This window comes from Zea mays, chromosome 3 (genome assembly GCF_902167145.1).
Source record: "Zea mays cultivar B73 chromosome 3, Zm-B73-REFERENCE-NAM-5.0, whole genome shotgun sequence".
In the NCBI taxonomy this organism is placed as follows: Eukaryota; Viridiplantae; Streptophyta; class Magnoliopsida; order Poales; family Poaceae; genus Zea; species Zea mays.
Genome location: NC_050098.1, coordinates 195,839,447 through 195,857,139, shown reverse-complemented (window position 1 = coordinate 195,857,139; position 17,693 = coordinate 195,839,447). Strand labels below are relative to the sequence as shown.

The 17,693-nt window shown below is 42.2% G+C and overlaps 2 protein-coding genes and 1 pseudogene across 3 annotated transcripts; all 3 read right to left on the bottom strand.

Moving 5' to 3' along the window:
- Positions 1-2,402: 2,402 nt before the first annotated feature.
- Positions 2,403-9,016, bottom strand: LOC100384658 (Diacylglycerol kinase 5). 2 transcript variants are annotated; one of them, XM_020549958.3, is made up of 13 exons: positions 8,468-9,003; positions 7,607-7,817; positions 7,357-7,479; positions 7,105-7,233; positions 6,536-6,621; positions 6,316-6,439; positions 5,322-5,370; positions 4,563-4,645; positions 4,367-4,434; positions 4,111-4,185; positions 3,453-3,540; positions 3,187-3,306; positions 2,403-2,901 (listed from the first exon to the last, which is right to left on the bottom strand). In XM_020549958.3, the coding sequence occupies exons 2-13, from the start codon at positions 7,802-7,804 to the stop codon at positions 2,581-2,583; spliced, it is 1,464 nt and encodes a 487-aa protein (XP_020405547.1). In that variant the 5' UTR covers positions 7,805-7,817; positions 8,468-9,003; the 3' UTR covers positions 2,403-2,580. The 2 variants fall into 2 exon arrangements, with proteins under 2 accessions (XP_020405547.1, NP_001309206.1); NM_001322277.1 differs by having other exon boundaries at positions 2,427-2,901; positions 8,785-9,016.
- Positions 9,017-12,298: 3,282 nt separating this feature from the next.
- On the bottom strand, positions 12,299-13,479 carry LOC103651138 (5' exonuclease Apollo-like; annotated as a pseudogene).
- Positions 13,480-14,153: 674 nt separating this feature from the next.
- LOC100192770 (uncharacterized) lies at positions 14,154-17,444 on the bottom strand. Its single transcript, NM_001137966.1, has 2 exons — positions 16,506-17,444; positions 14,154-14,789 (listed from the first exon to the last, which is right to left on the bottom strand). Exons 1-2 carry the CDS (start codon positions 17,266-17,268, stop codon positions 14,782-14,784), a joined length of 771 nt encoding a protein of 256 aa, NP_001131438.1. The 5' UTR covers positions 17,269-17,444; the 3' UTR covers positions 14,154-14,781.
- Between the last annotated feature and the right edge of the window lie 249 nt (positions 17,445-17,693).

Here is a 17,693-nt window from a genome sequence, read left to right as displayed (position 1 = left end):
TGAACACAGTCTTACGCTAAACGCATAGAGAAGGGGAGGGGGTATACAGAAGGGGAGGGGGCACGGCGCGGCATGCCCTGCGGACAGCCAGCACGCTTGCCTGCCTGCGTGCGCCGAGCGCGCCGCTCGCGCGGGCCTGGCCCCAGGAAAACGCAGGTGGGTTCCGTTTAACTGAAGCTAGGTTCGGTCGTTCGGATGCTACTTTTGCACAGTTTAAGCCAGGCCACGAAAGCAGGAAACCAAACACCTAGATTTGTATATACTTAGCCTAGATAGCTGGCTGTGCACCCAACCAATCAGTCCCATATAGATTGAATTGATTGTACAACATTGGCATTACTAGATTCCTATGAATATACGCTTGAGCTAAAGCGGCAGCTGCAGCTGCTGCATCTATGGCTGCGAACTGCTCAGTGAAACACTGTGGAATGGCTGCAGCGGTCGTCAGTTTAAGCTTAGCCCAACAACAACTCGTGGCTTTACCTGCCACTGAGATGAGATGTGTATTAGAATTTATCTTTTTGTTTAAAAAAACAAACGGGGCTTTTTGTTCTCCTGACTAAAGTATAATCTGTCACATCAAATGTTAGAAATGTTAATTACAAATATTAAATATTGTCTAATTACAAGACTAGTTATGTAGATGAAAACTAAACGATGAGACAAATTTATTAAATCTAATTAATCTATAATTAGAAAATATTTACTGTAGCATCACATAAACGAATCATAGACAAATTAGACTTAATAGACTTGTCTTACCGTTTAGTCCTTAACTATTTAATTAGTTTTGTAGTACAACTATTTAATATTTCTAATTAGTATTAAAACATCTGATGTGACATGACTAAAATTTAGTATCTACCAAACGAACCCAAAGTCTTTTAATCCAAACAAGTTGTGATAGCATAGCAGAAACCATAAATTAAGATTTAGATACATAAATAGTTGTTTCTTATTCGCTCCTATTTAATACTAAATCTTTAAATAAATTTTATCTTTTCAAGTTTTCTTTTAGTGCTTCTTTTTATGTCAACTTTGACTTTCCCCTGCAAGCCGGTGTCTTTGGAGAACTCAATTAAACATATCTAAATCATTTGAACCGGTTTGATTTTTTTTGTGTAGCCACAGATCCAACGCAGTAAACCTATTTTCACAGCACGTATTTGTTGGACATGATAGCTTTTTAGACCAATATTCTACATCATATAACATAGCAGGTGAATCACTGTCATATAGAAGTTAGTTTTAGCTTCTATGGTACTCTCTTATTACATAGAACACCAAATATGTCTTCATCCTGTTTTGATTATATGACTAATATTTTCATCAATATCCTCATCTCTCTGTACAATTGATCAATATGCTCATCTATATGCAGAATTGGCAATATCCTCGTCTCTCTATAGAATTGATCCTAAGTACCGAAAAATACCCTTTCTAGATACTGCATTACATTTTTCAAACATCATCTATCATGTTTCATCGTGCTGATGTCACATTTAGGGGTGGATAACGAGCCGGCTCGGCTCGTCCGAGTTCGAGCTACCGAAAAATATCCTTTCTAGATACTGCATTACATTTTTCAAACATCATCTATCATGTTTCATCGTGCTGATGTCACATTTAGGGGTGGATAGAGCCGGCTCGGCTCGTCCGAGTTCGAGCTGGCTCGTTAAGCTAACGAGCCAGCTCGGCTCGGCTCGTTAAGTTAACGAGCCACAGAGTTAGCTTGGCTCGACTCATTTACGAGCTCGAGCTGACTCGTTTAGCTCACGAGCCATAGCAGAAAAATAATATGTACATAATAATTAATTTTTAGTTAATTTTAAACTAATTTAACAATAGAAAATAGTAATTATACTTATAGTTTCACAAACCACGTCAATGTAACACCAAATTAGCACAATTTATCACTCATCAATTCACATGTGTGTTCATCAATTTAACCCACAATTATATTTATAGAGACCAATTTAACACATAGACATAATTCATTAATCATTAGTTTAACTCAGGCTATAGACACCTCACATACATATAACATGTTCATCAATTATTCCGTAAATAATATACATATGATTTTGTTTTGCTCGAATGTGGTAGCTCGTTTAGCTTGCGAGCTGGCTTGTTAACGAACCATGCTAGGATGTCAACTCAGCTCGTAAAAAAATTCAAACGAGTCGATCCGAGCTGACCATAAACCGAGCAAGCCAACGAGCCACGAGTATTTCGTCCGGTCCTAGTCACATTCATGTTCAGTTTCCATTTTATAATAATAGAGTTTGCTTAATTACAAAATATTGTTTCAAATCCAAGTTCACAAGTAACTAATTGTATCATGACTGTATGATTTCTACGACCGACTGCCCTTGCTAAACCCATTGTAAGGAATGAGTGGCTGAAGAAACACTTCTTAAAATACTGATGATACAAACAGTCAACCCAGAATCCGTTGTATTGCCAGCAAAAGTTATCTTACATGGGCAACTTACAATCTTACATAAGTTAGTGCATCAAACTACTTTGCTACGCCCTATGCAAGCAACCTGTCCCAAGGCTCAATAAAAACATGAGTTCTTATTGTTTGTTCACATCACTCAAGTATCGAAACGACAAGGCGGCACCAAAGTTCCTCCGTTCCTCCTCGAAGTCATCGTTCATGTCGTTGTAGATGGACTCTGGATGAACCGTTGAAATAGCTGGGCACGACTCATGGTCATGGACCCCTTTGGCTATGCAGTCTTTGGTCGCGAGCATCTTCACCTGCCCAGCATGGGAGATCTCTACCACGACTTTGCCATCATCCGTGGGAAGAGGCTGCTTCCAGGGTTCCCCATCCATTCTCATGTAAGCATGATCAGTTGCGCCTCTGAGGAACTCGAATCGGACACGGTGAGCCTGACCATTAAAAGGCAAAATAATTTTATTGCTCGTGAACTAGTTTTCTTGAATTGAAGTTCGAGTCTCCAGAAGCAGAGTGGTTTTATTTTAACTGAGCTTCAGAACTGAGCTTTAAATTGTTTTTTTCCCTTCTATTTGTCGAGTTGAACTTGCATTTGAATTGGGCCTGGCTCTAAGCCTCTAACTAGTATTACTTAGGTCCATCTATCGACTGACAGCAATGCATGTTGGGAGTGGATGGGGAAAATACAGCAGGTAATGGTCCGGTATGAAGTTGCAAACCTGAGCAAGGCGAGTTCCATGGCCTTTTGGAGATAGCAAGACAAGGCCATGCCAAGCATCTTTGAAACCCACAACCTCTAGAAGGCCATCATCCACAAGTGGAGGCATCACCAAGTCTCGCTGCAATGATATAATTCACATGAGAGAATCAAATAAGGAATTTAAAATATTCTCCTAAACATATTTTTCCTTTGTGGAATAAATCGAGTTCAATAGTAGAAAAAAGTGTTGTACGAGTAATATCATTAGCATAATCTTAAACTCACTTTTCTTTGCTTCCTCTTACTTGGTGTTCCCCAAGGGTTTAGTCCACCAGAGAAGCTGGGCAAATTGAGACAAACAATGGACCGAATACTGCATTGTTGTAAGAAACTATGTAAGAACATTATATATACCCAATTCTGAAGCAGTAGTGACAACATGTCACAAACATCTGAAAGTACTATAGCACCTAGTGCTTCCACTGTGATGTGTGCTAACTAGAAAGATGGTTCAGAAGGAAAACATGAGGATTATATGCTTCAATATTGTCTATGCTATAAGTGAAACTTCAAAGTTTCATTACCGCAAAGATGAGTACATAACATCCAAAACTCTCCGGTGTATGATCATGTTTTATTTTTACGTTTTTAAAATATGGAGCTGGACAATATCACTTAAGAGGAGTTTCTACAGATTGATTTACATCTGTGAGCCATGAGTTCTGTGTGCTAATGATATGAATGTTTTCGCTTAGTTGCGAAAAAGAATTTTTTTTGCTTCATTATATGTTACAATTTTTACATGTAATTTCTATATTAGCGGATTGAATTGACCTGTAGTAGTCATTTATTTGGGATCGGATCGAACATACTGGCTAGTTGATAATTGATATATACAGCACCTGGCTAGTTGTTGATATAAACAAGAGCACAGAAGGCTTACCTTTGTGGAATTTCCATGGTTTCCCATTTTCCAGATTTTTTCATTATCTTCACTTTCGCAAGGCAAGCAATGTTCCTAGTACCAGTGAAAAAAATGCCAAAAATGACATGAGCGACTACAATGTTATCAACAAGTGACGATTTTATTAAAATGAATAGAATAAATACCAGATTTCTGAATTGTAACTTGTGACAAATATTACTTTTCACAACAGAAGGCAAATCCACAGGCAAGTTAGTGCCACCAAGGGAATTACCGTGACATTGGATGAAACAAAGAGGCACAAAACCATCCTTGTGTGCATGCCAGCTTCAAGTATGTTTTCTGCAATACAGAATTGCAAAGAGATTGAGTTTATGTACTGCTAAACATATATGTAATCGTAAATGAGAATAAATTATAAGGAACGACCAGCACTAAGAAAACAAAGAAAGCACACCAGCTTATTTCACCTGATTGGACAACTGATTCTTGAACTTCTCTGGATGCAGTTTCCTCTGAGAATGAAATGCATAAGACACTTGGGCATCCATTCCTGTGAAAGAAAAGAACCTCTTTCAAACTGCCATTTTAGCTAAGGAGAAAGTTTCTTCTGTCCATTTTATTAAAAAAGCATCCTTCAGCCTGCCTCTTATGTGATCAAGCAGAGTCAATTAAGTATATCTTTGTATCTCGTGTCTTCTCTTGGTAGGTCAAGGACTCTCATCTTGTGTAGATTGGGTTCACTAACTATTGCTCCTCGGCTGGAGAGTCTCGCTTTTCCAATTGGTGATGCCAACCAATCTAGGGGTTTGATAAAAATATGAGAAAAGGGCTGAATTCTTTAATCATCTTGGTCACTCGGGAAATATGGACTTAAATTCGCAATGCTTGTGTGTTCGAAGGAGCTCCTCCGAATGTCCAATTGGTTCTACAACCTGTGGCTAACGAGAGTGCTCTGTGGTGCATGGCTGGAGCCTCTGCTCTTAATGAGATGCTTCTTCAACTGCTAAGCACACATACCTGATGTGAGCTGTTTTAATGTGGGGGTGTTTTTCCTTTTAGTTTTCTTGTTTTAAGTGTTGGTTGTGGGAGTTACTTTTTTTTCCTCCCTTATACTTGGAGTCTCCGTTTTTCTTTCTTCTTAATGAAATTACAAGTAGTGTTACTGTGTTGTTCGAAAAAATGAGCCTAAACCAAAAACATACATCTTTTTGGAACAAGGAACTTACCCATACTGAAGTAATTCCAAAATCCCCCACGATATGTATAAGAATACTCCTGGGAACACGCAGAGAAAAATATTATATGGAAAACATGGCATAGCATAGCGTAATTCAAACCATTTTGTTTTCTAATAATATTGCTGACAATTAATTCCTCAAGTTTCTTAAGATTCATTTTACAAGAATTTCTCTTATGTGATAACTGTCATTTAAGAATTCAACCAGTAGACAAAATAAGTATCTATTCAGGTAGATAAAACATGACTAAAAATACATCATGTTCTATTCAATAAGTTGAAAAGGTTAATCAATCCTTATGTTCTATTCAACAAGTCGAAAAGATGCCAACTAAATATTTGAAGTTCAAGTAATGGAATATACATAGAATAACACAAGACTACAAGCAAAGCTTGTTTGAGCAATGATATTGTTCTTGATGCATGATACATGATATTCCCTTTTGCTATGGTTCAAGATATTATCTACTCCCTCCGCTCCAACTTGTAAATTGTTTTAGATTTGTCCTAAATTAAACTTGTCTAACTTCGACCAAGTGTATACAAAAATAGATTAACATATATAAATATCAGAGAAATACACTATTAGGACTAGTTTGGGAACCCCATTTCCCCAGAGGAAATTAGTTCATTTTCCCTTAGGAAAATAGGAATCCCTGGGAAAATGGAGTTCCCAAACCGCCCTTAAAATAAATTTAGTAGTATCTAATGAACCTACTTTGCTGCTGTAGATGTTTGTACATTTTTCTATGAACTTGGTCAAGAGAAATTTAACTTAGGCCAAAGCTAAAACGACTTATAGTTTGGAACATAGAGAGTAATTTATTATCAACATGATAATTGAATATAGCAAAGGGATCATATTCTCATGAATGAGAAAGCAGGAAACAACAACCATGTCCAAAAAGAAAGGAAAAAGGTAGACAAATGCAGTAACTATGCTAGCATTAATGAAAATAAATGGTAATGTCCAGCATTGTTACCATATCTTGTGGATCTGTCTTTGGCATACGTCGAAATGCATGCAAAGAATGAGGCAAGTCAGGAGGTGCAATTGGATCACAAGGAGAATCTTTTGGGCTCTCCATTCTCATGACAATGTGCCAGCTGAATTCTTGTAACGGTTCCAATATTAGTCAAGACCCATGTACCATATGAAGATTTCATACAGAAAGATAGTGAAGGGTGTAAAAGCAAACCCACCTGTCAATGTTCATCTCTCTTGATTCTCTTACCAACTGAAGAAATGATATGACCGAATCATAATCTGTTCCAGGATTTTTCTTTCCCTGCATATTAATTGTTTGATATTATTGGCAGCCAGTCACATAAAGTGTTTCCCAAGCAGCTAGCAGCCTAACACGAAAGCTGGCTCCACAAAAGGCAACATAAAGAGGAGTTTACTACCTACCACCACAAGAAACAATTGCTTATCTGAACAGATGATGTAAAATTACTTAACCAGAACAGCTACTAAAGTTCAAAAATTACATTATTAGAAGAGAACTACAAAATATTTCCTGTTTGCATAACGTTGAATTCATTAAAGATCTATCTATCAAGTATATATATCAAGGGCTCAAAGCAGATCAGTGTTTTAAAGACGTCGCCTAGGCGTCTAGACGTTCAAACAATCCGAGGCGCCTTGCTCGCCTAGGCGCTGCCTAGGCATCTAGGTGGTGGACAATTTCTTGTCTCACCATACCGCCTTAAGAACTATGGTAAAGATTGTCTAATATGAAGAAAAAGATTGTTTTGATTTTTAAACTCACCCATCCAAAAGAATATGGCAAGTTATTTCCAGTCCCCAGCGGAACTGTAGCTACAGGAGGTGGATGTCCTAACTTAAGATCAGATACAACTCCAAGCAACCAACCTGCCGTTCCATCACCTCCAGCAACCTAATTGGATTTACATGATAAAACAGAGGCATGTTAGGACTATTCAAATAAACAAACATACAAATTAATGGTAGAAACATTAGCAGGAGGTCTTGGAATATGAAATTGCCAGATTGCACTCACTATTAGCCTTAGTCTCCTATAGACTTCAGAAGCAAGAGTGTCACCACCGTGCTTGAGCCTTTCCAGGTTGCTGTATAGTCTGTGCAAGACATTGTCTGGAGCTTCATCAAGCAGATCAAATACCTGAATTTTATATAATTACATTGTTAGGCCTAGCCACAAAACCATAACTTAATTTCACTGCAGAAAAATATGATAGGTCAATGTGATACCAAACAAGTATATTTGCAAAAAAAAAGACGGTATCTACCTGGGCATGGTTGAGAAGCTTACGGTATGTGACAATCAACTCACGTCCCAGTTGACCTCCACTTTTTGTGTTGACAAAAACAATCACCGGACAAGTAGGTATCTGAGATGCATGCTCCACTGGAGACTCTGGCACGAAAATATAGGTTGGGATATAGAACTCTTTCACCATGTTATTTTTCTCAACATCGTTCTCCATTTAAGCCTGCAACCTGCATCATTAATGCTAATGTTAGTTAGATGGTTATACACTGTAAGGCTAGACATTCTATGTTCTTTCACTGGCAAAGGGCAAACGCAGCACAGCACAGCATTTATTTATTTTTTGGCAAAGGGTGTGACTGTGACTCCATTCCATTCCATTCCAAGTGAAACGGCTTCAAATGGGATCATAACCAAAACTAGGTGAAGCTGCTTTAGAAAGAGGCTTGCTCATGACGCCCATCCCTTCTTCAAGTCCACGGAAACAGATGTCAGTCGCTATCGGTGTGACATAAGGCCTACTACTCGTACCAATTATGTAAAACAGAATTAGTGCCGCTGTTCGCTTGCCAACAAATCACCTCACCTGCCAGCATCCTAGAACAATCTAAAACAGGTAGCCGTTACTTTTACCCTTTTCTTAAGGATAAGTCTGACGGCGAATCGTTTGTTTTGAGACAAGGACCGAATAATTTGAAACCAAACCATTCAAAGTGATCAAACTGAAGTCACCAACCAATCGAGTTAAATTCAGGAATCAGACCTAGACGCACCGATCGTGGCGACCTAGAAACTAATAACTGATCAAAATAGATGGTAGATATACAGAGCACAGGTGGAGAAACACAACCAACGCCAGCACCAGGAACCCGAAACGAACCGTGACGAGATCGTGACGCTCGGAGCGCTAGAGCTAGTGAAAATGCACGCCACACAGCTAGAACCAAATCATTGTAGAAGAACGCGGCGGAAACCCCAAGCCCTTACAGGCCGACCAGAAGCGCTCCAATCCGCAGAGCTATTCTCGAGTTTAAACAACAACAGGGGGGGATTTTTTTTTGGAAGAAGTGCGCAAATCTCCCCCGCTCGTAATTATCGCATAAACCAGGATTCGAAACCTCATGAGAGCAATAATAAGAGAGATTAAAAGCAGAGGAATAGCTTAGGGATCGCTCGCACGCACGCACGCTCGCGCACCTGGAAAGGACGATGTGGGGGGGAGAATCCGAATCGCTTGTGGGCGGGTGGCGCAATGGCCGAAAAGGAGAGCGCCGCTTTGGGGGGGTCGGTCGAGGAGGCGAGCCGCGAGCGGAGGAAAGGAATTGGAACGGGAGGGGGAGGGATTCCCTCGCCTCTCTCACCTGCGCGTTTTGGGTGTCCTTGTGTGCTGAGCAGAGCTCGAGGAGGGAGGGAGGGAGGGTTGCAGGTTGGGAAAAAAACAGCCGGTGGCACGGCCAGCTTATAAGCGGCTGCCACCCAGGCGCGGGCTTCGGCACTTGTTCCACGTGCGGCGCCGACGCGTGGCTTCTACTCCCGGCCCAGTCTGCCGGTGGGCCCAACAGAATGATGTAGGTGCGGTGCGGGACCGTTGGAACCTGGTCGGTTACTTTTACCTGGTGGCTGCCTTTCTACGTTGGGCTGGTTCGATTCGCGCCGCCCGCGGAGTAGTTCGCTTGTTTGTCCTTGAGCCTTGGCTGGAGCCGACGGGACAAACCACCCGCCGTGCGGGCTTGTCCGGTGTCCGCCTCTCTCTCTCTCTCTCTCCGAAGTCCGCGACACACACTTGAGCAACAGCTGCAGCGGGCTCCTCGCCTCGTACGCCGTTTCTTTTTCGGCGATCACGGTGCAGTCGTGGGCGCGTCGTTGCTCGGGCCGGGACAGGTCAAACCAGAGTAGCAGTGTCCAGGAATCTTGACAGGCGATTTGCCTTGGATCCTGCAATTGGGTGTCTATTCGTTTCTAGATTCCCAGCGACTCCGTGTACTAGAGGTCACATGTCCGTTAGTCAAATGAAATTGAGTGGTTTGCCCACTCCGTGCGTAGAAAATCACCGTGGCCGACACAACTGATGTCACTTTCCTCTCGAGCTGGCTGCGCCGCTGCATGTATTTGCATGCGCATGGTACGAGGTTGTCTTCACACTTTAGCACTATTCACGGAGTAAAGTTTAACATAGGAGATATAATAAGAGATTGGATGGGTAAGTTGCTAGAACACCGCTTAAGCACCCAACGACTGCCGCTACCTTTTACCATGCATGGACGCCATATATAAACAAGCAACCACAGTGTGTGGTAATAGACTCGTGGGTGTCCTGTGTCCATTATGCCGAAAATTAGCCACGAGCAGAAGACCTTGGGGGGACATTAGTGGTGGCCTCAATTCTCAAAAGAGACATTATTCCTGACGAGATAGCAGCGCACCGAATTTGTGCTGGAGGCGCCCTTGTTTACAAGCAAGGAGAGATTCCTGACGACGACGTGGCGGAAGCATCTCCTCTTCTCTTTCCCGTGCACCGTGCTGACATAGAAAGGGACGATCGGAATGTTCACCAAATCAATGCAAAGATGATAGCCATCGCATGCGTTAAGCTGAAAGGTGGTGGTGGCGGTGCCGAAAGTTTTTTGCCCACGGTGTGGAGCCGTCGCCATGGATTGCTGTGCGGCGGATGCCCGGCTGCCGGGTCATGTATCCGAGAGATAGATGCGGCGGTTCACGCACGACAGCCTACGATGAGTTGTACATTGTCGACGACGGTTCGACTGTTTGTCTTTGCTGCAATTCGGTTTCTCTAGGACATGTTTAGTTTCTCCTAAGCATAAATATAGTACACACTTTCCCTCCTATAATTCTATAAATCTCTCTATTCGCTCCTACAAACGGTATAAACGGCAATGGTAAATATTAAGGTTAATGAAGCTGCTAGCAAGCGTCTCGTTATTGATGGACATATGACATATCACCTACTAAATCTAAACACGTGCACCTATGCTAAGTTAGGAGATCTGAATCTAGACGGTCGATTTTCACTACAAAGAATCTACCTATTATTCAAACAAGGTCAGCTTTCACCACAGTCCACACTGCCTTAAGATTGTGGAATAGCTTTACAATCTTTAGTTCACACAAAAAAGATTACCTGTGGAGGCAGCTTTCACGGTTTACATGCATGCTCACTATTATGATTTCGCAATCCCAAAATCTAGCCCTTGTATAATCATCACCCGAACACTGCCTACCCTTTACAGTATCTGCCTGATCTCATGGTTCTGTTTTGCTGATTTATGAATGTACAGTATGCGCTAAATTTAACCCACTTACTCAAAAGTTGCCAACAACCCAAGGTTTTGGGCTGGTTGGGCAGCTTATTTGGAAGTCTCATTTGGACCGACTGTAATGGCCCTATTCCAGGACTAAGGCCCCACACATATCAGGCCCACATAAGTCATTTAGAATTCTGGATAGGGCTAGGTATTCGGTCTATTAGGGTAATTCTATTTGGGTTTTTAAAGTTTCGAATTTTGAAAAATGAGAATCGAAGTTTTCAAAATAATCTTAGGAATTGAACCCGAGCAGACCGACAATACCAGTTCGCCGAATAGACTAGTAGTGAGACTACTGTCTTTTGTTATAATATAGAGAGAATAAATAATTAAATAGAAGTATTATTATTACAACAAGTGACTATAAAAATTTTATATATATATATACACACACAAACACACTACCATTAAGATGATATCATAATTTTTACTTGATAAATTCGTAAATCACTCATAAATCACATAACAATATCATCACATACTAAGAGTTTTTTTAAAAAAAATTTGGGTTATTCGGTCTACTCGGGTTTCTAACTCATACCCCAAAATATAGCATATGTAGGAACTGAACCAGAAAACCTAAATAGACTAGGTTCAGTTTGGATTCAGATTCGGTCTTTGGTTTTAAAATGCCCACCGCTAATTCTGGATATGTCATGCTTGGGTGGTTTTTGTTGATGATAAAATTGTTCCAATTTAGAAGCATGTGCCACCGTGGCATTACCGGCCAGGCCGGTCATCAAACTTGCCAAGCCAGGTTTACAAAGTTGTTCAGGTCTCCATCAGAGGTTGGCCTTACTGACTTCCTCTGTTAGGCCAGCTATAGTAGTTGGCTTTCCTGTGAAACCCAGTCTAATCGACTTTAGTGGTCGGCTAGGTCAGGGTTTATTGTTTTTCAAAACGGATTCATTTCTAAGTTGGTTTTTGAAATTGAAAATTTATCGGTCATCACTATGATAAGAGTTTAGTTCGAGTCTGAGCTGATGTCAAAGTGGAGTTCGATGACACAAGATCAAACCAACCTAGATTCGCCGAGGTGTAGATTGGATCTTATAAAGCTTGAACGGAGGACATTAGAGCCACCGAAAGATCCGGGACAAATCCAAAATTCATGATTTTATTGGCGATGAATATCAGTGTGCGAAAGATGACTGCTTCTGCTGGTGCAAAACTCATGGTTGCCATCAACTTTCTGGTGATCATCGCGACTTCCCCTATCTGGGGTGCTGAAGATTATTCATTAGTTAATTTATATGACAGGTCACATAATCAAGAACTAAAGGTAAATACATGAGACACACAAAGATTTATATAAGTTTAGGCTCTCAGAATAAGATAATAACCTATATCCTATATATTTATGGCGGTATCTATTACCTATATAATGTGATCGGATGATCTATCCTTGTAGCTACCCGACCCTCATTTTATAGCCAAAATGCCAAATACATTCAACACACAAAACATAAGCATAGACAATCCGTTTACAAGTTGCTAGTGACATTTTATTGCAGGAGCATGTTCACAATGGCAGCACTAGCAGGACATCAGTCCCAATTCATACTCATTTAGGAAAGATGGCTGCTGCAGCTTAAGCAACCAATATGTGCACATTAGGTTTCACTTTTCACTCAGCAAAAAACACAAGGGTAGAAACGAGGAAACACAAGGCAGCTGTAGCTTGCTACACCCTAATAGCCAAAGTATCATCAGTCTCTATTCCTGCTGCAGCTACATCTGGCTGCAGCCGATCGGCGTGACGCTCTACAATGTGAACGGAAGTGTATTTTTTATGACATTCAGGCATCAGTATTTCAGTGAATTTATCATCAAATTATTGAACGCGTCCAATATTTCAGATGTAATTGTTAAAAAAAATGATGTTTCGACTAAGGCCTAAGGGCATCATCAGCGGTAGACTGAATCATTGACGTAATAATACGCTTGGGTTTAAGTGAAATTGACCTGCTCAGCGACGATAGGTGTTGTCCAGAACTCCAAATAGAGCACATCAATAATGGTATCCCCGCCGAGCTCGTCCAGTAAAGCCTGCTTCGCCCGCCGCGCTTTATCGCTCCCGAGCTCCCACCGGAAGCACCCCGTGTACAGCATGCACCCGAGGTCTCCGAGGAAGAGGTACATGAGCGATCCTGCGTGGAGGGACGCGCCGGCCACGGAAACCAGCCGAAAATCAGTAGTTCCGCGCCAGTCGTGTAGAGAAAAGAAAAGAGTGAAGCGAGCGAATCAGGAGGGGTGACGTATGGTGCGAGCGGGCGGAGGGATGCCTCGATTCCCGGGAAGGCGGGAAGCGGATGGGGAGGAGGGAGGAGGCGCACCGTGGTCGGCGAGCAGTAGAGCGAGCCATAGGCCCATGGCGCCACCCGCCCGCCAATCCGAGACCACGCCGCCACGGTGTGGTCCTGGTGGAGGTGCGTCAGGAAATAGGCTTGGCTGCCGCCGGAGAACTTGACCACCGGTACCATGCCCTCCTCCATGGCTCGCCGCCTTTGCTGGAAGCCTCTCCAGCTCTCCTCAGTCCTCACCTCGTCGTCTCCTCGCTTCCCTCAGGTGTTCCTGCGCTGCGGGCCTGGGTAAAGTGGCACGTGCGCGAGGCGCGCCAAATCGAAAATTTCACTGCTGACGTGTACTCACCCTTCTGCCCTTCAAACACAACTCGCATTTTAAGAGTTCACTAATCTCAAATTTGACTATATATACACATACACTAATATTTATAGTATCAAATTAAAATGTATTTATAATAAACATATTTAGATATGCATACTGTTTTTTTTTATAAATTCAGCTAAATCTAAAATCAATTAACTCCTGGCTGTGCACTCATTTTACAAAGGGGGAGTACTGATCTATAGATATGTGTGGTTTAATTTTTGGCTCTGGCTTTTGCCCCTTAAAGACCAAAAATCAAAGTAAAAGACTGGATTCAGAAAACAATTTTTTAGTGGCTTTTAATGATTCTAAAGAACGGTTTTTAGTAGTATATATACAGAACAACTTTCTTGTAGTATATATTCGGAAGAACTTTTAGTAGTTTTTAATGGTTCTACAGAACGGTTTTTAGTTTTTTAACACCTCATAGCCCACAGTTTTTTTTTCACAACTCACTCACGGCAGCTTTTTTTCACGGCCAAATCCCAACCAAACCAAACCGACCCTAGAAGCGGCTTGCAAATCATGAGTAAGGTTGAAGAGCATTGCAATATGGATATGACATTTGTTTTTGACAAATTTATTTCTAAAAATTCTTCAGATACCAGTCTTACAAAATACAAATATAGAGCATGCAAACATAGATAGGGCTAGTTTGAAAACACCGTTTTCCCAAAGGATTCCAATTTTCCCAAGAGAAAATGAAAATCCCATAGAAAAATAAGATTTTCAAACTAGCTCTAAACAATTGTTTTATCCAGTATACAGGGAATAATAAGTAGTGATTCTCCATTGACGAATATGCAATACAGTAAACAGGCTGAACAGAGCACATAATACCGTGTAGATAACTACCATTTGAGAACATAAAGCTCATCACCGGCTCCGCAAAACAAGACAAGAGAGCCCAGACCCCAGCATAACTGCATAAGCATCTTCAAGGCAGCTTCTACCTACGAGAAGAGTACTCTACATGGTGTTCACAACATAAACATCTCACAAGCAAACCAACAAAGACTTCGATGATCTAGGACTCCGATATGAAACTCAAACGCGAAGCAGCCACTGATCATGACACGCAGTTGATATACAGAAGCGAAGATAAACAGCCAGTCCCATCTTTCAGATACACAGAATCGCCTCACTAGTCACTACAGGCCCCATGTTTTCCTTCGTTCTTCAGCTGCTTGCGGCCATTGCCTCAGTTTTCTGCATCCACAGATACAAGAGAATAAGAATCAAGCAAGCAACATATGTCAACAAGTCGATTTCCACACCACAAAAGTTGGATAGCAGGCTTATTACGAGCTTCAAGAAAGCAAAGATTGGCATACAAAAATGACTGGTTATGTTTTTGTCAATTGTCAAATAGGGGCACACACAATATGCGAGACTTGAGAGAAAATGGATATATGCTCCATCAAAATAGATGAAATAACAAAAGCGAACACAGTGTTAATGCAGTGATACTGTTCTTGTAAAATCGAGTTAAAATATGGCACCATAGACCATCGGCACAAGTATTCTACTCCATCAACATTTTTTCTCAAAATTGCCCAATACAATCAAAGAATATTCAAAAGGCAACTGCATATGAAATGTGTCCTCTGATGGAAATGTCAGTTCTCAAGTAAAAAGAATAGTTTGTGTTCTTGATCTAGCAGACAACAGTAACTATATCCACAACATGGTTACTTAGAAATGAAAAATAAGATGATAAAATGGTATGCTTCAATCAATAATATGTGCATGAACTGTAGTTTGAAGCATTTTAATGGCAATGTCAGTTCTCATTTAATGCAATTAGGGAGAAGTAATAACATGAGAGGATGGAAGTAACAGAGCAGTAACGCCAAGGCAATAAGAGAAGTGAGGATGGCATGATAATATCATGGCAGTAGCAATACATAGAGCCCTTGTCAGGGCATAAGAGCAAGTATAATAAAGGGATGTAAGTAGGCTGTATGCTGGTGGAGGAGAGAGAGAAGTGGGTTATAAGCTTACAGATGGCTTAAGCACAAGAACCAAGAAACCTTCTATGACAAACAAGTGGACCATGCATTAATAATTGAAGAGCTATCTACTATATGAGTGGGCCGAGAAATGAACTGCAAAGGTCTATACAGCCAGCAACAGGTTGTATTATTAGCCTTGCTCTCAAAATAAACTGAAAAAAGAGGGGACCGATACATAATAGATGTGGTACAAATACTCCAGATACATGAAGGATTACCGAGGCGGACAATGAAGATAAAATTTAACTAGAAAAGAAACACTCTAGATTTCTGAAGTACGTGATGTTTTTAATTGTCTGAGTCCCTAGGCAAAACCTTCCAAAAAGCAAACACTTCGAAGTGGAATAACTTCCACGAAGGTGGCAGTGAATAAATTTCTGCTTTAGTGGCAACATTAAATGTGTGACGGAATAGACCTAAGAAAAAAAAGAGAGACTAGTTCTAAGCATGCAGCCTTGAACAGTTGAACTACTATGATTAAATTGCAAAGCAAGCTAAGTAGCTATGTGCAACTTTGGCAAAGCATCTGAGCTACTGGAGCTAAAATTCATGTCCCATGATGCAATTTTCCCTATTTATTCAACCGGGAAGCATAGTCTACCATTTTGATTTATGATAAACTTCTACAGGAGTATTGAACTATTAGAAACTTAAAATAAATTAGTTATTTATCAATCAGCCTATCCACTCATGAATAAAAAGTAGCTAGAGATGTAACAGACGATCGAAGATTAATAAATAACAAAATAACTGAAGGAAATTCGTCACTGAACCAACTATTCTGTACAAACACCAGCCTTCCATATTGGAAAGTTATGTACTAAATTGTTGCATACAACACTTCATTGCAAAATAGTCAATCCGCATTACTAAAACGAAAAGATGAGCTAAAAGAAGAAAAGAGGCAGACCTTTCTGCACCTCAGGCGCATCGTGATAAACAGGTTCGTCCTCTGGTACAGTGTGCAACTCATCTGTCGCCCCTGATGCATCTCCACTGGCATCTGCAGCATCATCAGGGTAGCGAACAACCACAACGGGGCATACACAGTGGTGTACACAGTAATCACTAACACTCCCAAGCCTCCCCTTGCCGCCTTTCCGAGAGGCCCCAAAACCGCGGCTCCCCATGATCATAGCGGACAGGCCAAGGCGCTCAGCCTCGAGGCAGAGGCGCTCCTTCATGTCGTGGTCCTTGACGACATGGATCTTGAAGGGGATCTGGGCATCGACAAGCGGCTGCGCGAGGTCCTGCGCCTTGGTAGAGGTGAAGGCGTCGTATTCCTCCTCCCGCTTCTTCTGCAGCTCCTCCTCGGAGGGGCCGCCCTCGGCGGCGGCGGCGGCGTCCTCGGCAGCGTCGGCCTCGTCAGCGACGGAGACCGGGATGGAACCCCAGTCGGCGCCGTAGAGAACGGAGGTGGGGCGCACGTGGAGCAGCACGACGGCGTCCCCGGGGCGGAGGTAGTTCTGCACGGCCCACTTGACGGCGAAGGCGGACTCGTCGGAGAGATCGACGGCAATGGCGATGCGGCGATGCGGGGAGGCCGGGTTGGTCCCGGCCAGCGAGGAGAAGAAGAAGCGCGGAGAGGAGGGCTGGATCGCAGCCGCCTGCGCTGCTGCGGAGAGCCGCACCGAGGCCGGGGCGTCGGCGCTGGTGGAGAGCTTGGCCGCCATGGGGTGGGTGAGTGGGTGGGATGTGAGTCGTCGGAGGAACGGCGCGCTAGGGTTCTGCTGTGTTTACTCTGATGATGATGAACAAGTGCTTATTGTTTTTTGGGGGGAATTTTCGGTGGCGATTTGATGATGAAGGCAATGGGATGGGCGAGAGCGAGAGAGCAGGTACTCCCTAGTCCCTACTTTGCAACAGTGAGGGCTGTGAGGCCGATTTGGGGAAGAACACGTAGCAGCCTAGTGGTGCCCCACCAGGGCCACGGGCCACCAGTACTGCCCGCTCTTTTTGTTGTTTCGCTTTCTCTAATCTTTTATTTGTATGTAGCTCGTCCATACGTGCGATGACTTTCAGTCTAAACTGTGCCAAATAAATGAGACAGCAAACAAATAGGCTCCACGTCTGGTACGGGTGATATTCGTTCATCTTC